General features: G+C 39.7%; 2 protein-coding genes across 2 annotated transcripts in view; both read right to left on the bottom strand.

The window, feature by feature from the left end:
* The window catches only part of LOC135462009 (unconventional myosin-Ia-like), a 67,110-nt gene extending 64,556 nt beyond the window's left edge, over positions 1 to 2,554 (bottom strand). Inside the window, exon 1 of the mRNA XM_064739336.1 lies at positions 2,457 to 2,554. The gene's annotated coding sequence lies outside the window, so the exon portion shown is untranslated. The remainder of the gene's footprint in view (positions 1 to 2,456) is intronic.
* A 6,867-nt stretch (positions 2,555 to 9,421) lies between these two features.
* On the bottom strand, positions 9,422 to 26,777 carry LOC135465293 (atrial natriuretic peptide receptor 2-like). Its single transcript, XM_064742596.1, has 16 exons — positions 26,689 to 26,777; positions 26,062 to 26,180; positions 25,530 to 25,611; positions 23,183 to 23,291; positions 21,821 to 22,000; positions 19,888 to 20,064; positions 19,098 to 19,263; positions 17,690 to 17,839; positions 17,229 to 17,403; positions 16,788 to 16,928; positions 14,771 to 14,894; positions 13,245 to 13,313; positions 12,427 to 12,601; positions 11,240 to 11,338; positions 10,377 to 10,468; positions 9,422 to 9,529 (listed from the first exon to the last, which is right to left on the bottom strand). Exons 1-16 carry the CDS (start codon positions 26,775 to 26,777, stop codon positions 9,422 to 9,424), a joined length of 2,055 nt encoding a protein of 684 aa, XP_064598666.1.
* Positions 26,778 to 27,481: the final 704 nt, after the last annotated feature.

The following is a 27,481-nucleotide window of genomic DNA, read 5'->3' as shown; positions in this document are numbered from 1 at the left end:
GGAATGTTTCAAAGATTTTAGCATTGTGTACTATAGATCAAAACAGTCTTTTCAATTAACACAAAAATGAATGAAGATCTGATTTCACTCAAGAATTTCAAAGTAAGTAAGAAAATATAGGATACGAAATATCATGTATGTGAAACCCACACCAACCCCTCCCCACCCAGAATGTCAATGTCTGTCTGCCAAAATCCATATTCCAATAGACTATATGCTACTTTTCTCTCAAGTTCCTTATTATATAGCACACTAAGTATTAATCAACTGCAGGATATATTTAATGACCTTTAGCACATGTTTGGCTACTGTCCATCTATTTATGTTCCTCTAACATGTCAATACTGCCTGCAAAGATCTACGAAATACACCTATGCATGTACATGTACAGTATGTATGTGTGCCTATGCTAACAAATACATGTGCATGTTATGGTAAATAACCTAAAATTTCACCCCAAAATTGCATTTGTAAAGATAAATGAATATCATAAAATATTACTTTTGGTGTTTGAAACTTGCATTTTTCCAGTAGGATATCTTCTTACCTTTCAAACAAACCCCACAGCACATTTCAATGGAACTCTCAGAATCATTTACGGTAAAATATATATTAATACCTCATTATTAAAATCAACAGTTAGGCTGTTAAAATCAATACCTGCCCCTTTACCTGATCGTGGTTCTGTAATTTTAATACAAAAATATACCTGCAATTTGTTGTATAACAGAGCCACACAGCTCATACTGCAAGCTACAGATACATGTAACTCACACTATAAATGTTGAAGTGCAATCTCAACATATCTCATCAATTTGCATCCAATGATTTTCTGTCACTCCTTTTGGATCTCACATGATTGTATACATATAATCCACAGTGCTTAGGATCATATATACAACATTAAATGTTGAAACTTTCATGGCAATACTTCATAAGTTAATACCGCCATTAAAAGGAAGAGGAGGTGTGGAAATCTTGGTCCATCTTGGGCCATGTCACAGGAGAGGAATACAAAATGAATGGGCTTGGATCAATCACTGCCAGACTTGGGATATAAAATAATGAGCCAACCTGTAAATAATACATAAATACACGCTCTTCATCCCAGCCAGATATCTTCCTTAATGGAGAAAAAGCAGATAAAGCTTTCCCATCTTATAAAAACACTGATGATAGGTGTCTGCTTCTGTGGGATGTTGAACCAACACTAAGGACTAGAAGGATTTTCCAAAAATGTTGTGAGACTTGGTCTGTGTCATCAATTACTGCATAGCAGTAAAACTCCTCATTAATTTCAGATGCAGTGTCAGATGTATACCTATTCAGCTCATGTACTCTGTAGAAATGCAATCTGATCCTTCTGCTCAAGTTATCCTTGTGGTGAAGTGTTAATGATGTAGTGCATTACAGGTGAGAATTTCGTCATCAGAGTGCTCAGTTTGTGCATACACTCCCATTCATATAGCTTACACAACTTGGAGCACCTAAATGTACAGGACAGAACCCCATGGTCACTATGACACTACTTCCTTTCGTATGTCAGCCTGATAAAAAATATAAACAAATATGTTCCATTTATCTTCTTTACATATAGGCAAATTAGTCAAATTTTTAGTGGATATAGGAGGATTAAAAAAATGAAAAAATTGCACTAACACTGTACACCAGCAGTGTATATGTAAGATGGAAAATATAATTACAATGTGATAACTAGGCTAAACAAAATACCATGTAGGTATTCCAGATGTTGTGTGTGAATTACACAACTGACAATCAGCAGCCTAACTTACTGCGGTGAATGGTCTGCCCTGCCTACAACCATAAAAAGTGACATAGGCAAAAATAGTAGGCAATTATGTAATTATTATCAGAATCCAAACAAACAATCAATAAACAAGGGGAAACTTTGGCCACAATATACTTCCTGAGAATAGTGCCTACTGTAAATGTCCCTTCTTCTCCAAAATACTAGTCGTAGCGTGCAAAATACTATACGTAAACAGTTATCGTCATAAACTTAAAAATGTCAAAGCCAATCAGAAAATGCTCGACCACTTGGTCCGTGAGTCATGGCATCACTTATTGTTTCCCCATCAGAATGTAGAGAGGAGCTACTCAGCTATCCTACTCACAGAAAATGGTTCGCACGACATCTGTCTCCTCAGCCATTCACTAGCTATGCAAGACGACAATGGATCCGGTAACCCAAGGCTTTTATCAAACACAAGGAATTCCTAGCACTGGTCATTTTCGGTCAAGACGGCTAGGCCAATATACTAGATGTTCTATTCACGCGAGCTATCCTGGTACCCCCAATTGAATAGCCCGTGGCTATAGGCGAAGCACGTGTGCTCTCAGACAGTCAGCATCGATACGATAAACGGATTGTTTATAAACCAAAACAAACCACCCACACAAAACGTACTCAGCATAACACTAAGCTAGATACTTACACGTCAAGTGGACCATGACAGTAATTGACAGCTTGTCCGCGCAGTGGTACACACAAAGAATCCGCTTGCAGCACGTACAAATCCCCGGCTGCTGTCTGCATGCAGCTCAGCCCCGCACCAGCTTCGGAAGCTCCCCACGCGCTGCTGTCAGACGAACTGTGTGCAGACGGCTTCGCGTCGCGTGCAACGCGCATGCGTTCCGCGATCTCTTTGTGCCCTCAGAAAGACTCGATTCCGGTAAATGACTCCAGTATAGATACAGCAATGCGTACAGCCTACTGTAGGCTACCTCAAGACTTGGAAAAAGAAAGCGCACAAACAATAAAAACACTTTCAAATTGCTCAGAATTGTCAGATGATTTGTGGTTATTATTTGTTAAATTAAGCCTATATTAAGATATAGCAACTTCGCATTAAATTACAAATTACCACATTGCATGTAAGCCAACACACATAGGCCAGACAAAGCCCTAATTCATAGGCCTACATGTATTTTAGGTGGCTATGATATAGGCCTATAGCCTACATGTATAGTAGACATCTGTCACGCTGCCGCTGTCACACCTTTATCCCCCTACCAACCACTAATTATGTCACATTTCTTCGCGTGTCTTTATATTTGTATTTATTTAATTGTTTGATTAGTATGGTTGTAATGATGTAATGTGATAGGCCTACATATGCCTATATTCAAGAACAGTTTCATTGTTCAGTATGTGGCACCGATAATGGCTGTTTACGGGTGCACGGAGCGAAAAGGATTGACTGCCACTTACCGCGCATGCCGGAATTAGGTATGTGTTTAGTCATGTTTACCTTTCAGTTAAATATAGTGTTAATAAATTGTCTTCTTTATTTTTGAATTGCATGACATTGCTTTCTACAATTTAACCGTAAACTTATACTAATGTATTTATTTATTTGATTTGATTTGTGTTTTGCGCCCGTACTTATTTCACTTATACAACGGCGGCCAGCATTATTGTGGAAGGATATAATATAATAAGCTATAGTCTATTTCTTTTAGAGAGTCGCCTATATTCAGCTGTCTGTAAAATCAGTCATACTCGCTACAAACATTGCCTTTAGTCAGTGATATGTAACAACATAAGCTCTACACATTGATATGTTCACATGGTTACCAGGAAAATGAAGTTAGAACACTTTTGCTAATTTATAAAGCTGAAAGCCATAAGCTCGGTTTCGACGGCAAGAACCCACTGCCTCAAGGGACGTCATAAATATTCCATAATTTTATTATAATAAAACAATGTAGTCTTTTCGCTATGAGTGTAGTGTAGGCTGTGTTACTGCGTGGCGTTTGTTATTACCTCATGTTGGCGCACTTATTGTAAAAAAAATTACTCTCCACGCCAGTTCCCCAGCTTACTACTTGTTTTTGAATAATCATGTATGACGTCACCCAAGGCAATGAATTCTTGACGTCGAAACTGAGCTTATGGTGTTTAACATTATGAATTGGAAAAAAGTGTTTTAATTTGATTTTCTTTGAAGAATATGGACTTTCAGCATATCCATGTGTACAGCTTGTATTGTTACGTATGAATGACTAAAGGCAATCTTGGTAGCGAATATGACTGAATTCACAAACAATTGAATATAGGCGACTATCTAAAAGAAATAGACTATAAGTATGTACAGTTAGTACAAAAACACGAGCGAGTCTTAACTGACGTATGTCTTCAGGCAGATTATATAATACAATTGAGTAGAGTATGGAAGAATCTTGATGATGTCCTTTATACCGTGTATTATGTATACGCGAGGTGTAATATATTAGTACATTGTATTATAGTATTATATGGCAAACTGATCGGACAAATTAGGGTGATTAAGCTATGATCAAAATTGTAATGAAGTGATACACATAAGCTATAGAAATGTATGTATTTAAAACCCTGCCTAAAATAACTTAGCTGACCTTAATCAAATAAGTTGAGTGTGACAAAGGATTTCGTTTGCTTCTTATATGCATTGTGAATTGGTTGTATAACGTGACATTTTCAGATCAAGACGACAAGAGGGTATACAGGTACTTCACCCAGGTTTCCGATTTTAGTATCTAATCGTCCTTTAATGAAGACCTTAAAACATCTCAGGACAACACATCAGTTTTATTGCACATTTCATGACTTTTTCAAATTATGATATAATGCATGTTCTTTCTTTCATTTGCATAAATTATCGCGGGATACAAATTTAACGTCTACTTGTCCGCCTGTCTGTTCGATGCCATACTTTGGTTCCTATGCAATATAACCTCCTCCGAATGTTGCCCGATTTTGATTACATTTTATTTGCAGATTGACTTTGTGTAACCTTGGATCAAGTTTGAAAAACCTGTCTAATCTGTGCAATAAGCTTAACTGCACATTGAATTCCGTGATTCTCATTGGTCGTTGGTTTACATTAACTCCATACTGCTCCACACACACACTCAAAGTCACTCAGAAAGAGATCATATTTTTACTCTAAAGTATAAGATTTGATTTCGATTACATCACAGAGTTAACCAACAAGAGAGTCATTGATTCACCCCACAAGGGTCATGAGGAGAAAGCCCGTTGACTGTAGTGTTGATATACTTCGTGCTCTTTTATTTACCCTCGTGGATTATGACGCCGTGCTCCTTTAAAAACTGCAGTGACTTGGGGATATTCAATGGCCGAGTAGTAAGCGTGTTCGCAGAGAAGAATAGCCAAGATACTTCACAGAAACGATGTAAGTTCAAGTCCAGCTCACACTGGCTTCCTATCTGGTTGTGTGTCGTATAAGGTCTGCCAGAAACCTGCAGTTGGGTGTTTCCCGGGCTCCGCCCGGTTTCCTTCCACCATAAAGCTGACCGTCGTCGTATAAGTGAAATAATCTTGACTAAGGCGCAAAGCACCAAATAAATAAATAAATAAATAAATAACTAAATAAATAATATATCCTATTGTGCATTATGATTTAGTGCATGTGTGTGTTAAGATAGAACGCCTCCAAGTCGCGGCTTCTAAAAACAATACAAGCTTACAAGAGTGTTCTCCCCTGATGTGTTCTGTTGAAGAACCTTCTCCGCTGGAGATTTGATTTTGTGTACAAAGCGGACAAATCTGAGAGAGCCTAAACAGACAACCGCACATCGTCAAATACCTGAAAAAGGCCCTGTTGTAAAGCAGTACCCGAGCCTACTGTAGCTGTATTCGAACGCGCTACCTCATCAGTGAAAGGCTACAGTCGTCTTCCGAAACGACCGCGCACTGCATGTATGGCTCGATCAAGAAAACCAAATGGAGCATTCAGTTTGAAGCTTTCCCAACAGTTACTGAGATGTGTATTTTCATTTGATAAACTTCACACTTCATTTTATTAAAATATTTCAGTTGTTTTCCTTGGAATATTTATCTTTCACAAACTGGACGATAATTTTTTCACTATTTCACGCAAATTTAATGGTTTAATACAAAACAGTTATGAAGTTTTTATTATTCCTTCAAAACATCTGAAATATCTTTCCTTAACCTCATTATAGACGCAATATCTTAGGCATATGCGTAGAATATTTTCATGATAGTCATGTGTGCAGTCTTCATCTGTGACTGAAGAAATGAATCATGATTGTCAGACTGAGATGTGGAAGTTTTATCTCCAAAAATGTATAGGAGCCCAGCTAAAAGCATTTACAAGTTTACCTAAAATACACTATCGTACAATTTGTCAACATCAGTAAAATGAAGAGAACAAGAACAGTCTCAAATTAAATGTGAACGGTTTATTGATATCAAGAGAAAATATCAGCAACCTGGATTTATTGATATATTGATACGCATGTTTTACCCTTGCACCATTTTTGACGCCATACAGGCCTGTGTAGATATTAAGCAGTCAGCTCATGACGATAACATCAGATCTTTCAAATCAAAGCCCTTAAATACATTCAAATGTCTATATGAATTATGTTCTGTAGTTCATAAGGGTTTACCAGCAGACTGCGGATGGGTTTCGTGGGTTTCCCCCGGGCTCTGCCCGGTTTCCTCCCGCCATGATACTGGCCGCCGTCGTATAAGTGAAATATTGTTGAGTACGGCGTAAAACACCAATGAAATAAATAAATAAATAAATAAATAAATGAATAAATATAGTTCATAAGCTGAATGGCGACATTTCTGTCTAAAGTGCAGTATTAATGCAGGCATTTATTGACAATAATGTTTGGCTCAGAGGAATACCGCTCCGGATGACACAGTCAACTCCAGATGCCTCTGTAAGGTTTGGTGGTTTAGCCCATACACTGTGTAACAACAAAGCGAATGAATAAGACAGTTGTCTCAAACCTATATGGTGGATACAATTTCTGACAGATGAAAACTTCGAAATTTCATGGTGATGATTGATTGAAGGGCTGCTTCTCTAAACCAAAATGTTCAAAAGCCACGTTTTTCAACAGTGTCACAGAGAGACTTAAACCATCTTTGGGGGGCTCAGCCATGGCAATATGGGCATAACAGCATAGCCTGTACCGTTTGAACAGTAGGAATGTTATCATTTATACCTCAATACAGTTAAAGGAGAAGGAAATTTAAATATCAATAAAATATTATTGAAAAGAGTATGCATTTCCTCGCATGCCATACAAAAAATTCTGATATGTACCTCAAGTTAATAAATTATAAATAAAGTCAGCGCCAAAATCCGCTGTGGGCGACTCCATTTTGCGTAAGAACTAGTCCTGAAGTCTTGTGTGTTAGGAGGAGAATTGCTGTCGGAAACCGCCGAAGTGCAGTTCGTACATTTCCGGTAGAACTCTTTCAACAGGACACAGACCCCCATTACAACTTCCGTTTTTCGGTATGGCGATTGTAGTTATGTGTAGCAACACACCACCAGCATAAATTACAGGGTGTTTAAGATGGAGGACGCGATGGAGAGCGATTTATGCCAGCTTTGCCGTTTTCAGGCTTTATGTGTGTGGCGAGGAGAAATCGCAAAATTATGCAGCAGGCACCACCAGATAAAAAAAATGTGCTCTTTTCAGCCTATATGATGTCATTTTTAAATTTTTTCTTCTCCTGTAAAGTCACCTAAGTGAGACAACCAATTAGGCCTATACTTTATGTCACTTTAACCAACCTTTTGGGTCTATTCATTCTTCTAAACTAAACAAGCATTTCAACAAATATTGGGTTTGGTTTAAGTGAAATGCTGAATAGGCGAGGTCACTGACAAGAGGATGGTATAGTTCATCAGATAGGGACAGAAATGTTACAGTTTAAGTGACATAAGTAAAACAACCAATTAGGCCTATACTTCATGGTACCTCAACCATCCTATATTGTACGACTATCCAGTTTTTCTAAACTAAACAAGCATAAATAACAAATATTTATTTCGGTTTACATCAAATGCCGCATAAGTGAGCTCCCTGATAAGAGAACTGTTAAATATATATTAGTAAATTGTGCTGAGTTTGTGAACTGGCATCTTTGCTGTATAAATACTAGTGTTTAATAGATTTGAAATCTGGAATGGCTGGTGGTATCAGATATTTAGGTGTGAAACAAGTACCTGTGTAAATTTGCATGGGTGCACATGTGTCAGTGAACCTTGTATACAGACATAAACATTATTTATCACTGGGGTGTTCATTTGCTAATATATAGCAAGAAATCAGAGCATAAATACCGCACGTTCTTGTGAACATTGCTGTTATTCTGATCGCTAGAATATCAAAACAAAGATCACATCCATCACAAACAATGATAGGTAGCCCATACAGTCCTGGCCCCGGGATCACCAAGCGATCTTAGACTTAAGTCAAAATTTTAATCATTGAATTTGGTATGCTCCTTTGCAATATATTAGCTGAAATTTGTTGTGCAATAACATACCTAGAATTTACGTTGTCAAACAATATTTTGACCTTGTTACATTAGAAATAACAATTTTAAAGTGATTTGAAAATTTTACTTAAATTTATGATCTCTTCATGATTCCGGGGCAAGGTCTCTCTTATATCGGTGACATCGTTCATAAGCATGACATTGTTCACAGACCTGACATAGTTGTCGGCCTTAATTGTTAAATGTTAAGTGTCCAATATGTATGTTGTCATCATTATGTAGTGAAATTGACATCATAATTGATCGTAGCATCATTGGTGGCATCCCTTATGATGGTTAAATCTCCCATGCTCGTGACATCATTATGCAATAAACGTTACGTCGTGTTGACCTTGGCATTGTTAGTGGCTTCACATGTGATGGCTACATCCTCCGTGTGTGTGACATCATCAGTGCATGGTTAAACGTGACATCATTGACCACAGTATTGTTGATGGCATTACCTATGATGGTCGGCTCTGTGCTTGTTACGTTATGAAGAGATCGTGACATCAAATTAGAGGATGACATAATTTTTGACATTTGCATTGTTGGTGGCTTCACCTGTGACGGGTACATCGCCCATGCGTGGGACATCATCAGTGGTAAAGGTGACATCATAACGGAGCATGACATCACTATGCAGTGAACGCGACATTATAATTGGGTGTGCTTAACTGACCAATAGGCATTACTGAATCCTTCATCTGTGATGGTTACATCGCCTATGCGTGTGTCGTCATCAGTGAACTAGAAATCATCAGTGAGACTGACATTGTTCTTGTCGATTACATGGTCATCACGGCTACATCAGCCGTAAGAATGTTTTTTTCTGTCTTGTGAATGTTATGGATGTCTTTATTGACCGGTAGGCCTTTATATACCTGTGACCCACCTAGTCTTAGTAATATTGCTTGACACATATCGTTGTTGTGTGTACATCCGAATACAAACCAAATTTTTCTGGTACCCAAAAATAAACTCTCTGCTACCTGTAGTTACCAGACCATCCTCACCCACTTACTCCCGCGGGCGAAGGGCTGAGCATAGTTAAATAATGATTCTGTTTTCATGATGGACGTGTCATTTGAAGTGGTGCTCTTCTAGACTGGCCGCTTTGGCGAGGTCTGGTAATGGTTTGTGGAAGCCTTCTTTACCATGTAGGAAGTACGTCTGGATCACACCTTTACCCTACAATCAGCAAACCAGTAATGGTCTTAGTTTTTTTTTCATAAACGATTGTATCGTTTTGAAATTGTTTGCCTTATGCGAGCAATGTTTAGTGGCATTTCTGTGGAAATTCATCATAATGAAATGTATACACTGAAAAAATAAATCTGTTAATTTTAACAGAAATTCTGTTGTCGGTGTGATACTAGAATGTATTCAGCGACTAGTATTGCAGCAGATTGTTCTGTTAAATTTGTTGTATTAATTCAACATAAAGATAATATTTTTTATTATTAAAGAATGGGGCAAACTATGTTGTTCGCCGAGTAAAATATTTCTCATTCATCCAAATTTGGTGCTTTTATTTGGAAAGGACCTCCCGACGTCAGAAAATATTTCTCCCTGTTAAAAATACCTAAATACCTTGTTCTAGATATTTTTCAGATTTTCATTTTCGAGATTTTTTTTTCAACTTAAGAACAATGTTGCTCTTATTCTCTCTAAATTTATATACAATTGTTTCTCTTTTCCCCGCATAAATATTTTGGATGTAAATGTCCAGTGAATTTCGTTACTTTAAAGACTGCATGAAACCATTTCAAAAGGCACTGATGGAGAGAAATTTAAGTGTGGTTGAGTGGTTGTCTTGTATGGATACGATATATTTACAGGTATACAGAAGAAGCGTGTTATGGTACCTAGACATCAACATACATGTAAGCATAACACATGGAATATTTATTTCTGAATAGGCTATTTCGATGTTTAACGGAAATGTTAGTGGTTGATCTATATATTTTATCCTCTTATGTGTGACTATTTACTAGCTATAGCTTACTAGCTTCACTTACTATTATTAGTGCCTCACCTTCATGGCAATATCACCCCTGGCGGTAAGATGAAAGCTTCCGAGCTGCACTAACAGTTCCTGACACTCTGGGCTGACGTGAATTCTCAGGGCTGGCAAAGAAAAGCATTATATCACACTGGTAATGGTAATGCGTCAGGTCTAATGTCAAAGCGTCACACTACAATGGTAATGGTAATGTGTCAGACCTGATGGCAAAGCAATACACCACAATGGTATTGGTAATGTGCCAGGCATGATGGCAAAACCTTACATCACACTGGTAATGGTAATGTGTCAGTCTGACGGCAAACCGTTAAACCACAATGGTAATGGTAATGTGTCAGGCCTGATGGCAAACCGTTACATCGCAATGGTAATGGTAATGTGTCAGGTCTGATGGCAAATCGATCTTGTTGCAACACTGTCCCTTGGTATGTAATTCCATGAGACATTACGAAATCTGACAGCCTTGATTAATTTGAGAACTTAAAGCTATAATATTACGTAGGCCACACACATCCGTCTTACAGTCTTCATCCCAGATAAGTTTACATAGGCCACACGCCTCCATCTTACAGTCTTTAGCCCAGATAAGCTTACGTAGGCCACACTCATCCGTCTTACAGTCTTTAGCCCAGATAAGCTTACGTAGGCCACACTCATCTGTCTTACAGTCTTTAGCCCAGATAAGCTTACGTAGGCCACACGCATCTGTCTTACAGTCTTTAGCCCAAATAAGCTTACGTAGGCCACACGCACCTGTCTTACAATCTTTAGCCCAAATAAGCTTACGTAGGCCACACGCACCTGTCTTACAGTCTTTAGCCCAGATAAGCTTACGTAGGCCACTCGCATACAGACTTTAGCCCAGATAACCTTACCCAAGCCCGATGACTCCATCCGTGAGGCGTAGTTCACCGTGTCACCAAACAAGCAGTACCGTGGCATTTTTAAACCCACAACGCCTGCTACAGCGGGTCCTGTGGAGATAGTATTGGTGAGAAATTAGACGTCATTTTCCATTCGCATATATTGTGCCATTTTCATGGACTAAATTCCAAAAGGCGTTTTCCAGTAACCTGAGGTGCTCGTTCATTGAAAAACGTACAGTATTGGGCGATATGAGAATACAAGGGCTCTCCATAGTGGTTACAGAGTCATGATTTAATACACAGCACGACCGTCACAACGGATGTAAACGCACGATAGGCCTACAACATCATGGGAGTTAACTGCTGCTACAGCGCACAGAAATGGTTACAACGAAGTGCATTCATCACCACAGTTACAACACACAGTGTGTACAGGAGCTTACGGGTATTACAACACACAGTATAGGAACTTACCACTGTCACAACACACGGTATATAGGAGCTTTCCGCTGTTACAAAACACACTGTATACAGGAGCTTACGGATATTACAACACGCAGCGCAGGAAATTACCACTGTCACAACACACGGGATATAGGAGCTTTCCGCTGTTACAAAACACAGTGTACAAGGTATACAGGAGCTTAAGGATATTACAACATACAGTACAGGAACTTACCACTGTCACAACACACGGTATATAGGAGCTTTCCGCTGTTACAAAACACACTGTATACAGGAGCTTACGGATATTACAACACGCAGCGCAGGAAATTACCACTGTCACAACACACGGGATATAGGAGCTTTCCGCTGTTACAAAACACAGTGTACAAGGTATACAGGAGCTTAAGGATATTACAACACACAGTGTAGGAACTTACCACTGTCACAACACGCGGTATACAGGAGCCTCCCGCTGTTACAAAACAGTGTATACACGAGCTTACGTATAATACAACATACAGTACAGGAACCTACTGCTGTCACAACACACGGCATAAAGGAGCTTTCCGCTGTTAAAAAACACATGTATACAGGAGCTTACGGAAATTACAACACGCAGTTGTAGGAACTTACCGCTGTCACAACACGCGGTATATAGGAGCTTTCCGGTGTTACAAAACACAGTGTATACAGGAGCTAACGGATATTACAACTCACTGTTACAACACAATGTATATATAGCCTCTAACCGCTGTGAACCCCGATCCGGAGCTGTAACTGTTTTTCAGGCCTATGTCGTATTCTGAAATTAACCACCGAGCTGAGGAGATCCAGTGCCATGGTAGCGATCTCTCCGGCATGTCTGATGCCGTTCCTGACAGGCAGGCCGCTGACCACCATGTACGCGTCCCCTATCGTTTCCACCTGTAACCAACACAGTGTACAAAATTTACACTAATGTTGTAGAATGGTGTATCCTAGAGCGCAGAAGCAGAACACTATTAGCATTTTCACTTAAAGAATACATGAAAAAGTATTTTAAAACAAAGAGTATGGTTTTCAGGAATATGAGGAAAAGTGCCCCCTCCCCCCTCCAAAAACAGTGAGAAAAAATTTGTTTTGTGGCATATTTCTTAATAACCTCTATATTTTATGCATGTTTCCATAAATGGTCGGAAATATTCAGAAGTGACGTCATCGCTGAACATACTGGGAAGACGTGACCAGCTTATCGCCTGTAATTCGGGCTCTACCCGCAACAAAGTTGTTGTCCTCAACACTGTAGGCTACTTAATTTCATGTCTGACCGTATAAGCCTTAGGAAAATTGCAGTTTGAAGCTGTTTTTACGCCCTAAAAAGAAAGCTGATAAAATTGTTTTGAAATTTGATATGTTATGCCACATTACATGCTGTGTACATATAAATATGTTTTAAGTCTTCTTTAACATAACTGTAAATCTATGCACTTCGTATAATCATCGTCTGCATGAGTGGCCTATACTCCATAATGTATCTTTAAAAGGCACATAAAAGTTCCTTTCATTTGGTACTTAGGGCAATACAAACCTTGTAAACGTCATACGTGTCTATTACTGTATCAAAACACGTGTACAAGTCGTTGAGAAAATCTACCACCTACAAAACAATAGCAAAAAGTCATAAAAATGGTGCGTCGCATTTGCAGGCATAGATAATAATCTACCTGTTTATTTAACCTATATCTTTGCAACCTCCATGTATTCTTACAACGCTGACAACTGCCCTGAAAGTTCCCTTATTTGGTCAACGGTTTGTTTTTTTGTGTTTTGTAGCGTGCTCTGTATCTAACTGCGAGCTCTGTATCTAATTGCGAGTTTCATATCTAACTAAGGTCTGAGTCTCATCCCAAGACCTGTATCTAACAGCGAATCGTGTGCTAAAGTTTTATATACATATCTGCAAGTTTTGTATACATATCTGCAAGTTTTGAATACGTTTATTTATTTATTATTTGATTGGTGTTTTACGCCGTACTCAAGAATATTTCACTCATATACGACGGCGGCCAGCATTATGGTGGGTGGAAACCGGGGAGAGCCCGGGCTAAACCCACAACCATCCGCAGGTTGCAGTCATACCTTCCCACGTACGGCCGGAGAGGAAGCCAGCATGAGCCGGACTTGAACTCACAGCGACCGCATTGGTGAGAGGCTCCTGGGTCATTACGCTACGCTAGCGCGCTAACCAACTGAGCCACGGAGGCCCGTTTGGAATACGTATCTGCAAGTTTTGTATATATACATGTATATGTGAACTCTGTATCTAGCTGCGAGTCCTGCACCCAACTACAACCTGCAACAGAATTGTATAAACTCTGTATCTAGCTGCGAGTCCCGCGCCCAGCTAAAACCTGCAACAGAACTCTATGAGCCCTGTATCTACGATCTTTTCATCAATAATGGGATCTGTCTTTAACTGACAACAATGTATCTAACTGCAAGTCTTGTGTCTAACTGCAAGTTCTGATTATAAATACCAGATTTTGTATTTTATTTTGCGCGATGTTGTCTGCAAGTTTTGTATATTTCTGCGAGTTCCATACCTAATTGCATGGTCTATATCTCATTTCGAAATCTGTATTTATCTGTATGTTCTGTATCTAAGTGTGAACTCATATCCAACTGCGAGGTGAGAGGACGACTCCACAAAGCCATGTCTGAATTAAGTCAAAATTTGAAATACGATCTTAAAGCTTATTATTCGGTTTTAGAAATTAATACCGTGTCTACTTGATCAATGTTATCTTTAGATAAATGTGTCCAAATTTCAACTTTCAGTACAAAAAACGGAGCATTCTGAAGAGGTTTTATATAACTGTGACCTCTGAATGGTATCCTTCGCAGGTCTTGCGTCTAAATGCCTGCTCTCTATTTAATTTTGAGCTCTACATCTAAATGTGAGCACGGCGTCTATAACTGCGAGATCTGTATCTAAATATCGGCTCTACAGGCTAATTGGGAACCCTATGATTAGGCCCATATTTATGGACACGCTTATTGCTGCATGTGGATCTCTGGCCTTTAGTTCCAGTTTGGTCTCGTCCATTTTCTCACCTCAAGGGGTGTGCTGTCATGGGCTAAGGCAGTAAATCCGACAATATCACTGAAGAAGATGGTGACACATTCAAACGTCTCAGGAGGCACATGTTTGCCCAGCTTTAAGTCTGCTGTAATTTTTCTGAAATAAAACAACAGAATTATTATATTATATTAAAGCAATGTGTGGTCAATACTGTACCTTTCCCATCTTTGCACCTGGCTGTTTGTTATGTTTTCCAGCATAGGCACATAGTTTGGCGGGATCACGTTTGCAGTGACCGGACAGGATCGTATGTGAAAAAATTCTTGAGCATAGCGTTAAAGCACAATGCAATAAAAATAATAATAACAAAAATAATAATAGTAAATAAATAAATAAATAAATAAAATAAAATAAAAATAAACTTTGTTGTGAATATTTTTGCCAAAAAGCTATCACAAGCTATATCACCGAGACAGTCGTATGGCTATAATGTCCAGTTCGTGAGCAGGGGATCCCCGACCGGTCGGTGTCTAATGATGGTCAATCAACAAATTTAAATTTCTCGTTCGACAATATCTCGTTCGCAGTGTACTGGTCAGTTGGGCACTACTGTACCGTACTGTGACTGGGTGTAGAGTCTTCTGGCATATTCGACAAGACCCTCCAATGAATCTATCAATACTCAGATTGGGACAATGCCCACAGAAAGTGTTCGTATAATGCTTATGAATTCATACAACATATTCTGTTGATTGCCTAGAATTCACTGTCGTTCTGCGAAAGCTTTACACAGCCGACTGAGTGATTTGACAGTGTGGCTTGCGACACTGTAAGTGAGTATTTGAAGCCAATTTAGACTATACCATAAGATAGTAGATGCTTCAAATCATTGTACTGGTATATTACGTATTACGGTGATTTTCAACATAATTAAATCTTACAAAATTACAATACGACTATTGCACAACTAGATTCATGCTCAATAAATCTAAAAACCACTGAGGCTGATCTAGTCATTCGACTGTCGCTGGATTTTAGGCTTCAGTTTAGTAAGGGTGGCTTCTAAGATGACAGCAATGCAAAAGACAACGGAGCAAAATTTAAATTCTTCAGCTGTACTAATTTCAGAGAAAAAAATTATACACATGTGTCATAAGATTTTTAATTAATTTTAAGCGTTTTCCGGCGAGATGCCGTCTTCTCATTCCAATAAAGCTTCGGCATCACTTATGAATTTTGCACGGACTCTGATATTTGTCATTTAGAAACTGCTGACTAAACGCCAAACGACAAACAATGTATTTGAGGAGCCGAGACGGTATATACATGTATGCTCCTATCTATCATAATTTGTGATACCGTCGTTGAATATTACACGGCTTGTAAATCAACTGATTCTACGTCTGTGGTGGTTGGTAAATGATACAGGCCTGTCCTATAACACTGTGTGAAATGGCCCTTCGGCTACACGTAACTAAATCGTTGTAAACGATCTCAAAATGATGTCTTATGCTGTAGTTTTGTGTTATCATATGCCACTTCATGGACTGAATGGGTAAAGGCTACGTCACAGCTTAGGCCCCGCAATCTGATAGCAGCGTGTTTGATTGGATAAAATTGTCAAGAAGGCGGCCTCCCACTCACACCAGCCATTTGTGCGTTATTGTCATTTTGTTTTATATGTTATTCGGTGAAGTCTCATTAAAATAAATGTGTGATAATGTATGAGTATCCTGCTTTCGACTGAAATATGTTATAGCCAGGTACTGTCTTGCCCTTTAATATCCAAACCCAAATGCCGATTTCTGGTTTAAACATGATCTCACCACAATATATAACTGATGGAATGAAGGTTGTTGAGGCATATTCACTTACTTCGTTATTCAATCAGATTTGCTTCAGGAGACTTCTGTACACGGCAAACTCCCATCAGGCAGTCAATCAGCTGTGAACACTTTTCATATGCTGGATGAAGTATAAACTGTACTACCAGATACTGATTTCTGACCCGTCGAGCTATTTCATCACTGAGCTGTAATAAGGACTTACTTTGGCAGCATTCTACACAGGAGTTCTTCTGTCTTTTTCTGCTCCTCGGCTAGCTGTGTGGTTCTCTCTTCCACTAGTTCCTCCAAATGGTCCGCGTACTTCTCCATCATGTGTACCATTTGGTCAACAAGGTTGATCTTACTGTTCACAGAACACAAGAAAATATGTACATGTGAAAATTATGCCGGTCTTCTTTGATGTCTTCAAGTAGCAGTCTTCAACACTGAAAGGGAAATAGCTCTCAGCAAAATGACGTAACAGCGATATAATAAAGGGTCTTTCTCTACGGGTTATGTGATAGACACGACCTAAAACCATCCACGTTAATTAGTTTTGGTCATACAGCCTGCAAATCTCCATATCTTCCTCAGTTACAAAACTGGGATTACCTGAGACATGTAATTGGGATTAGACCACTATTGGACATTAAGGAATACGTACTGCCCATTGTTCAATTTCTTCAGTGTATCTCGGATGGTCACAAAATTTGGACGGAAAGCGGGGATTTCCTCCCAGCAGATTCTCATGAGATCAAGGACACTCTCTTCGGCGGCTGTGGACGGCACTGTGGGCCGGAACCAAGGGTGCTCCGCCTTCTTAACCCTTTCTATAATTTCTGAAATACAATAATATTTTCTCTTTACATGTTGATGGTGTTGACATTTAGACATATCCTCACCTGTGCTTCTGCAGGATACTTGAGCACAAAAACATTACAATTTCTTTCTAAGCATTTGTCGGTTTAGTAAAAATCTTGCTTGCCATGAAACTTCGTAACTTTTTCGACGTGTGCCTTATGAAGTATAATGCAGGTTCCCTCCATGTTATATCCGCATACAGTACCATGCGCCACTCTCTACATAAGATGTATGGGATTTTCCTTAGCATACATATCAGCGAACCTTGTGGGTCTGCGGACGAGTTGGCGTATGGACCAGTTCTCATGACGATCTCCTGCATTATTATGGAGAAAGAATACACGTCCCCCTTCTTCGTTCCTTTGTCACAGATAGCACGATCCCTGAGAAGCTCCGGGGCTGTCCACAACAGTTCTACGGAAGCAAGCAAAAGCCACGTTCCAAGTGGTTACTACTTGGGTAATAATGTTCCACAACAGTTCTGTGGAAGTATTCAACATATGTTTACTATAGTTACTACTTGGGTAATGTTATGCTACAACTGTTCTGCAGGAATAACCAAACACACGTTCACAGTGGCATCTGAACAGATCCTAGGAAATACAGTCTAAAACTGTCGTCCAGAGATATCAATGTCCATCCTTTGAATGAAAAGGCAACACGAGACGAACTGTATATAGGCATCGATAAAGTGATGTTGCATTACCGAATTATGTCAGTTACAAGTAGCAAAATCATGCACAATGAGACAATCGAAAGCCCCGCCATGTTAGCATTTTCGTCCAATCAAGTGCAAGATATCACTATACCACGAGGACGTCTCTGTTTCTGCTTACGTCACCGAAACCCTGTTACACCTTTTTAAAAAAAAATGCCTTTGACGCTTTAGGTCTCTTTTACCCCTCTTGCAAAATAAGATTATGTTATTTGTTGTCTTCTCTTTTCAATAATAATGACTAAACCTTAAGAGTGTTAGAGGGGCTGGTGGTGCCTACAATAAGAGCGTCTCCGTGTAGGTAATAAAAGGAATGACTTTCCGTTAAAAAGACACTTCTCTACGGATGAAGGGTGGAAACCGACTTGTGGAAAGTAAATACGCAAAAGACATTCACCAAATTGTTTCTTTTTTATTTTGAAACCAAAGAAAATAAACAAATTAATTTAACTTTCTAGTGATGCAGTTAGTCCCTTGTTTAGTTAATAAGCCAGATTAGACATCCAGACTAAACCTCGTCTATAATACAGGGTCCAACTAGACCACATACCACACAGTTTTAAGCGTTTTAAGTTTCTCTCATATACTCCCTTACAGAAATCACAGACACTCTTACCTACTTGACCATTTCCATAAAGGCATCAATTAGAAAAACAGTTTCTGGGTATCATCATAGTTATTCATTTATTTATTTATTTAGTCATTTATTTGATTGGTGTTTCACGCCGTACTCGAGCAATTATGGCGGCAAGCATTATGGTGGGAAGAAACCGGGCAGAGCCCGAGGGAAAACCACGACGATCCGCTGGTTGCTGCGGACCTTCCCACGCCCGAACTCACAGCCACCGTATTGGTGGGAGTCATTGTACCGTGCCGGCTCGCTATCCACCTCGGCCAAGGATAGTTAGATGACAAACTTCGAATGTTTTCAAAATTAGAAAACGAGGGCCAACTTACGATAAAACTCTGCGTGTTTTCCATTGTTAGGGGGCTTTTCGCCTTCTCTAAAGTTAGGCATGGCAAAATCTCCAATCTTACAGGTCCAATGACTGTCGATGAAAACGTTAGAGGATTTGAGCCGCCCATGACATTCGACGGGTGAGTCATGAATGAAAGCCATTCCCTGAAAAGCAAAACAAAGCAAAACAAACTGTTCTATTATTTATCTATCTGGTTGATGTTCTACGCTTTACTCAAGAATATTTCAGTTATACAACAGCGGCCTGCATTATGGTGCAGAGCGGGAAAACATGAGCTGAATTTGAACTCATAGCGACCGCATTGGTGGGAGTTATTGCGCCGCGCTGGCTTGCTAATCACCTCGGCCACGGAGGCCATCATTTAATGGCACTAATGCCACAATTCTTAGGCACAAATTCGACGGCAGACTATTAGGCGAATTATTACAAGTTCTTTAGAAAGCCATCTCTGCTTCCGGTACTGAAGACTTTTTGCAAGTTAGTTTTACTGTCTATCTGCTAATGAATTGCAGATGGCACAACAAAAGTATGTAATGAACAGAGTATGTGAAGTTTCACGATATCCAAAAGCTGTCTCAGGCATAAATACATCAACAGAGAAGATGTTTCCTGGAAAGAACAAACGTGTATGACTTAATGTTGTGGAGATGAGTAGATCCTTCCTCACATTCTTGTGGTATGTTTTTATTTAAGTGATTCCTACTCTTACGGGTTTAGTTCTTTGCTTGGACAAAACGAAAAATGTTAAGCAGTGCGGAAAACATTACGTGTGCGATGTCTGCGGCGAAGGCTATTTTGAAGATCCAGTCAAGTTTTATTCGCTCATTTTCCAGCACATCGGAGAGACTGCCTCTCCCACAGTAGTGAGACACAATAACGATCTTCTGAGGCTCTATGCAAGCCCCTACCAACTGATTCACGTTGAAGTGACGTAAACTTCGAATCTGTCAAGAAAATAGAGCGACAAGAACGAATAGTTACACATCTGTTGAAACCAGTTTTGGGCTTATTGGACAACTTCATTCCATATTATTTTTTTAAAATTATGGCTGTGACAATGTATATTGATTTGTTTATTTATTTCTTTATTTGATTGTTGTTTTCCACTGTACTCAAGAATATTTCACTTATGCGAAGGCGGCCAGCATTATGGTGGAAGGAAAACGGACAGAGCCCGGGAGAAATCCACGACCATCCCCATTTTGCTGCAAGACCTTTCCTTGTACGGCAGGAGAGGAAGCCAGCATGGGCTGGGCTTGATATCCCACTGACCGCATTTGTGAGAGGTTCATGGCTCAGTGTATAGTAGAATCAGCTGTGTGTCCGACAAAGCTTTGGTGACTTCATTCATCCGTCCGTTCTTCAGTTAGCCCGTCCGTCCTTCCATGTGTCGGTGTGTTAACAAAGTCTGTCAGTCATTTTGTCAATGTGAACCTCAGAGTGCCAGTTATAAGTCATGTCGTCCATTCGGACGTCACGATGAGGTCATGTCAGTTATAAGTTATGTCGTTCATCCGGACGTCACTATGGAGTCCTGTCAGTTAATTAGCCTGCTCATATTCGGACGTCAGTATGTGACTACGTCAGTCCATCCTTACGCAAGCTGACTTACCACGTCAGCTATGAGTCTGCAGGTCAATTCGTTAGCCAGTACGCCAATGTGATCTTCTCCCTTATAAATCGTGTCGTCCATCCGTGAGCCAGTGCGGCTATGTGATCACGTCAGCTATAAATCATCTCGTCCTTCCGTGAGCCAGTAGGCTGATGTGATCACGTCAATTATAAATCATCTCATCCTTCCGTAACCAAGTAGACCAATGTGATCACGTCAGTTACAAGTCACTTTGTTCATCTGTAAACCATGCGCCGATGTGATTACGTCAATTATAAGTCAGCTCGTTCATGCGTAAGCCAGTAGGCCAATGTGATCTCGTAAGTTATAAATCACCTAGTCCATCCGTAAGCCGGTAGGCCAATGTGATGACGTCAGTTATAAATCACCTAATACATCAGTAAGCCAGTACGCCTATGTGATCACGCCAATTACAAATCACCTGGTCCATCCGTAAGCCAGTAGACCTATGTTATCACGTTAGTTATAAGTCGCCCGTCCATCCGTAAGCCGGTAGGCCAATGTGATCACGCCAATTATACATCATCTAGTACATCCGTAAGCCGGTAGGTTTATGTGAGCACGTCATTTTATCAGTTAACTTGTCCATCAGTGCATCAGTATGTGAACCCGTCATTTAATCAGTAATCTCGTCCACCCGTCAACATGTTAGCACGTCAGTTATGAGTCAGCTCGTTCATTCGTACGTCAGTATGCTAGCACGTCAGTTATGAATCAGATCGTCCATCCATATGTCAGTATGTTAGCACGTTAGTTATGAGTCAACTCGTTTATCCGTACGTCAGTATGTTAGCACGTCAGTTATGAGACAGCTCGTTCATCCGTACGTCAGTATGTTAGCACGTTAGTTATGAGTCAGCTCGTTCATCCGTACGTGTATGTTAGCACGTCAGTTATGAGACAGCTCGTTCATCCGTACGTCAGTATGTTAGCACGTCAGACATGAGTCAGCTCGTTCATCCGTACGTCAGTATGTATGCTCGTCAGTTATGAGTCAGATCGTCCATCCGTATGCCGTTATGTGAGCATACTGATGACATGTTGACATTACATGGTGTAAAACTTACAGCGTTAATCTCCTGGATAAGTGCGTCAGTGACGGCAACGTAGAGCTTGTGTATGGGTTTGATGGCTACCATGGACCCCCGGAACATGGATACTGAGGTAAACAGCTGGTTCTGGAAGGATATATCGGAACCCTCTGTTCCCATGGAGACCATCGACTTCCCCGTGGAGTCTATGGTTGACTAAAAGACAGGTGACAGTTAAAACAACAGTGAAACCTCAGAGAACACATCGGTAAATGCCCTGATTAGAGTTTTAGAATGTATTAAAACAGAAGTGAATTAAAACTGAAACCAACGTAAACGTTGACGGTGTGCCATCAGCGAATAAATACCAAAACCTATGCATACATGAGAGATTAAGGTTACACGCGCAAAATCAGACAAAATTCTGATACATTTCAATAAGGTGGAAAATAGTATCGCGGAAATGTTAGTGTATCAACAGCCTAAAATGGATGTGTGGCAGAACTACCCAATCAGTGCAATACTACCCAATCAGTGCAGTACTACCCAATAAGAGAAGTACTACCCAATCTGTACAGTACTACCCAATCAGTGCAGTGTTACCCAATCTGCACATTACTACCCAATCAGTGCAGTGCAACCCAATCAGTGCAGTGTTAAGCAAAGCAGCCACGTCGTTACATTACGTGTCAAACTGGGAGCAAGTCCGCAGAGTCGAGTCGCGCCCTAAGATGCCGAGCTTAAAGCTAGGTGTATCCGAGCGCAGTTTATTACGCGATTCAACTGCGTACTGAGTTCAACTAGCCGCGATAACAGATGAGTCGCACCGTTATTTCGCATACACGAGAGCTTGCGACTCAAAGCAACGATCGAGTTGAATTGGATATGGTGGTAACCTCGTCTAGTCGCAGTAAGGCTGCTTGATGACATGACAGCGGCAAACTCCCCGTGGATCTGGTATAGACACACTAAAAACAAGTGCTTCGTTTATAAACACATTTCTGTTACGCCCAAGCCTGTTTTTTTCTGTTTACATTGTCAACACTTTTACATGTTTGTCAGATGATAGCGGCAGTACTACCTATTACACTTGCACAAAATAATGTTTACAGCACAGTTGGTGTTTATTGAAAATATCCACAACAATAATGTAAACATTTCACACGTTCACACATCTCATTAACTACTAAACACGGACTTTATGGATACGCGCCAGAGCATGATTATGAAGTGTAACGAAACTGTGTTTATAAACGAATCGCTAGGTTTTAGTATGTAGGCCTACTTGACCAAGATGGCAGACGTCATTTTCTGTAAGGTCTTGCACCTGTCTAGGAGGGCTAATTTTTCAGAAACGAACGCATGTGAAGTGTACAGTGGTCAGATAAGGGAGTTTACCTTGCTGATGCGGCTCCCGAAGTTAATAGGTTTTCTGGCACCCATCTTGAGTTCTTCGCTGGAAATTCGCCATGTCATGCTCTGCATCTGCTGCTGCTGTCGTCTGCTTCTGGTAACAACACATGACCAAATCTTTAGCAATAAACCCTATTCTACTGCCACGGAAATCTCGTGAGAGCCACGGAATTTTGCGGTTAGGGCTCAGTAACAGATATCAATATCTATTCCTTACAGCGCATGCGCCACTCCCTGGGTTCGCTTTACATCACTGCCACCACTAGCAAGTTTTGTACAGAAATAACTGGGGTTATAGTGGTGAGGCAGGAAGTGATGTCAGGAGGCACAAAATCTGTTTGGATCTTTGTTTCTAATAATACCTTATACACATGCATTCTCTCCATCTAAAGCTTGCACAACATGATTCTAATCAACACTTGAAACAATTTTATTGCTGAATGCTGATTCAGTAGATTCACGCGAGGATACGAGTGATGCGGCTAAACCTGAACAAGCCCGCATGCGTCACACAGGTTTTAAAGACCAAGTTTGTCTAGTAGTTGCAGTGTCCAGTAAAGCGAGGGTAGATGGTGGCACATGCTTTGTAAGGAGTATGGCATATCACTTTACACTATATGAGATTAGTGACGTTCCAAGTTCATCCAAATTGCCCAGGAATTATCCTGAAAGAATGCGGCCCTGACCTTTCTACCTGCCTACAGTGCAATCACGACAACAAAAGATGGTGAAACATAAATGAGAGGTATGTTCAAACGAACGTTGATGGATTTCCCGTTAAAGCATTCAACACACGCAAGTAACATCAAAGAGCCTGTATAAGTTTGATTAATTATAAATTTATTCAGATAGATTGCAGATTTTTTTACGAGATAATCGTGATCGACCATCACTAAACAGACGGCCATTATGTTCTATTCACGTTGTAGAGTGTGAGCAACATGCACAAAATTTCTAACACAATTCCGCTTTTACTGGACTGTAAAATATTTACACCATATCTGTATCTCAGCTATACATGCAGCTGGTAGCGGAAAAAGCCAATTTTCATAGTTTGAATGTTAACTTTATTATGACGCAATCTAGTTAAAATGCAAAATAACGCGAAATAGTATGCGATTAGAAGAGAACAAGATTAAATGGTAGCCTTTATTGTCTGACAAGTTGTTTGAGCTTAAACTTTACTCTATTATAGCACCTAAAACCTCCCTAGCTCGGATAATAAAGCGACATCTCAATACAATTATCAGGCCATCGACTGGTGAAGTTGCGTGCTCTAATCCTTGCTTGTTCTGCGGGTTAAGGAGGTGAAGTTTGTCAGGTCTCTAGCGAAGATTGGTTGTTTACTCTAGGCACTCCGATTTCATTCATTCATGAACCTGACTAACGTTCTATAAGTGAAACATTCTTGAGTATGGCGTTACACATCAATCAAATATATAAAACGAATGGATATATTCCATAACAGGGCCTTCGCTGGCCGAGTGGTAAAGGCTGTCTCAGTTCAGTGCTTGAGCACTAGGTGATATATTCGTTTCCAGCTCTTCCTGTTTCGGCTGTTTCCTGTACAAAGCTTAGGTGTGTATTATTTCTAAGTGTTGAGGCTTTCCCTGCTCTGATGGCCGTCATTTAAGCGAAACCATCTTGAGAACAGCGTAAAACAATAATCAAATAAGTAAGTATAAATAAATCAATAAATGCGACATAATTTTCAGTTCTCAGTAATGCAGCGACAACAGTGTGATAGTTAGCCACACGTAACCGACCTCTTGTCAGTTCACCTAAGTTAGGGTTTATTTTAACTGTACATGTATACATGTAAATGCTTAATTAGCAAATTACACGCCCCCTAGCGCCAAAGCTTAAGCAGAGTTAGGTAAAAACAAAATTGCATTGATGTTAGTTGGAATTTATGTGACGTCACTGATCTAGAATTACTCAAAATAATGTGTTGTCATGACATTTAATATACAATCACATTTCACACTGCAAAATACACTTTATTATTCATCAGGGTGACTCAGTATATTCGCAAACTAGATGGCCATTCTAAACGCATGCGTCGCCGTAACAACGAATGTAGCATCCGATGTAATTAAGGATGTAATTCTTTGAGTCAATGCCAGTAACAAAAGTGCATTTACATTAATGTAACAGCACAGAATTTTTTTCTGGCAATTACTTCAATTATTGTCTGATCAAATTACTGTCAGTAACGACTGACGTTAGCGTTGATTTTAAATATCATAAAATGCCAATAGCCAATGTGGACATAAACACATTAAGCTTTACGGAGACTTGCTCTTTTTAACACAGCGAAATTAAGACTTACTTGATCAGGTAGGCAATAGACGCTGATATGAATATGGCTACAAAGATGGCGGCAAAGGTGACTCCAATTGCAATGGAAATAGCTGCGAATAAATAACAGTTGTGTGACATGCATCACAGAAATCAGACAACTAAGTGAAGGTATTAGCAAACTAATCGTTATAAATATGGAAATCAATATGCTCGCACAAATGACCCTCAATTACTTATCACATTACATCAGTGCATATTCAGCTTAATACGAAAATAAGGACAAGATTTTCTGATATCGAAAAGCCAAAATGTGAGTCAAAGCTGTGTAATGCATTTTTTACTCCATAAATGAAACTTCGTCGTTTTGTTATTTGATGTTTATGGGTTATAACAGGAGAATGGGTAAATGCACGCATCAGATCTCAAACAAAAATGGAAGGAAAAGACATCTATTGGGTACATGTGCACTCTGCGCGTTAACTGCACAGGAACAATTGTATCGGCCTGGATGCATGGTTTGGTATTTTGTGCATGAGACGCTGTCTCAGAGGCTGACTTACTGTTGTTTGCCTGACATTTTTCGTCCTTCCAGCCACATTCCGGCAGCCCCGCCGGCACCTTGGTGTCGCCACCAGGCCACACTATAGTTACACCGTCAGTAAATACCACCTGGTCCGAACTACAAGACGGCAAGAGAAAAAAGCTTATGGTATACAAAGCCGTGCCAGATTATCCGGAAATTATGGCGATCAGAAAACAAAAATCTATTTCAATGAACGGACAAATCAATAGGAAAAAATTAAAATGAATTAGACTCACCTTTAGAAAGTGTATCTAAAGACGTTTACTTATTGTTGAATGGAATTTAATTCTAGTCGAGTTTCTGTCGTGAGATTTACTGACAATTTCTTGCTAAGTGTATTAGGTAACGCGCAATAAGAGATGTCTAGAACTACTCATGTGACGAACGAACAAAAGAACGTGACGTCATCGGAGCCAAACATCATCAATATTATATGTAAATAACACTTTGCCTATTTAAATATTTAAATGCGTTCAATTCTGTTCAAGATTTTATTGGTTTGTCGGATGATGATAACCTCTTTTGTTGCCTTTTCCTTAAAAGAAGCAAGAGATGGGTAGTCCCGTCTTTTATATCAGTATATATCAACGAAAGTTGACTTTACCTGGAGTTGTAGTAGCCAACCGTGACTTGTTGTCCTCGACGAATGTTTTTGATAACAAAATCCATGTCTCTGTCACCATTATCGTCCATTCTGACTGGACCACTGGCACCTTCGTTCCGACCGCGATTGCCAAGAGACAAAAGGCACAACGAAACCCAATCACACACATACACACGTACCACCACACACGCACCCACACACACACACACACAATGAATTAAAGATCACGTAAATTGTGAGAAGAAGAATTGGTTTAGTTACTGCACTCATTGTAAGTTAATTTTCTTGTCGCACTCGATATTGGTGAAGGAGATAATGTGTAAATATTGAATGAATTACACAATTGAACGTACATACCAATATAACCGAAAATCGTTTTCAAGAAATGAAACTATACAGATTATATGCATTGAGGAACATTTTTTTGACACTTTGATCATCCAATATCACGGAGCCAAACGTTCTCAAAGTTTTAAATTGGAAGGTCTTAAATCCCGCATTTGGAATTTCAAGTCCCTAAAAAAATTTTTGCCGAGAAAAGTGGCGCAAAAGCACATTCTCAGACTTGCTTCTGCTTCCATAAGGTATACCCAAGCTACTTCACCTTTTTTCTGAGAAAAATTAACCTTCAAAATTTTCTGTAAATACATGACTTCTTCAGGAAATCAAATGTTTGCATGTCCTAGATTTAGTTAATTCAACAAATCCACTTACGTTAATATATGTCGCAGAACGTGGTGTGGCATTCAGCAGTAGGTGGGTAACGCTAAACAGTGTTACGGAACGTAAATGG

Source organism: Liolophura sinensis, chromosome 1 (genome assembly GCF_032854445.1).
Source record: "Liolophura sinensis isolate JHLJ2023 chromosome 1, CUHK_Ljap_v2, whole genome shotgun sequence".
NCBI lineage: Eukaryota > Metazoa > Mollusca > Polyplacophora > Chitonida > Chitonidae > Liolophura > Liolophura sinensis.
This window is presented reverse-complemented; position numbering and strand designations above follow the sequence as displayed.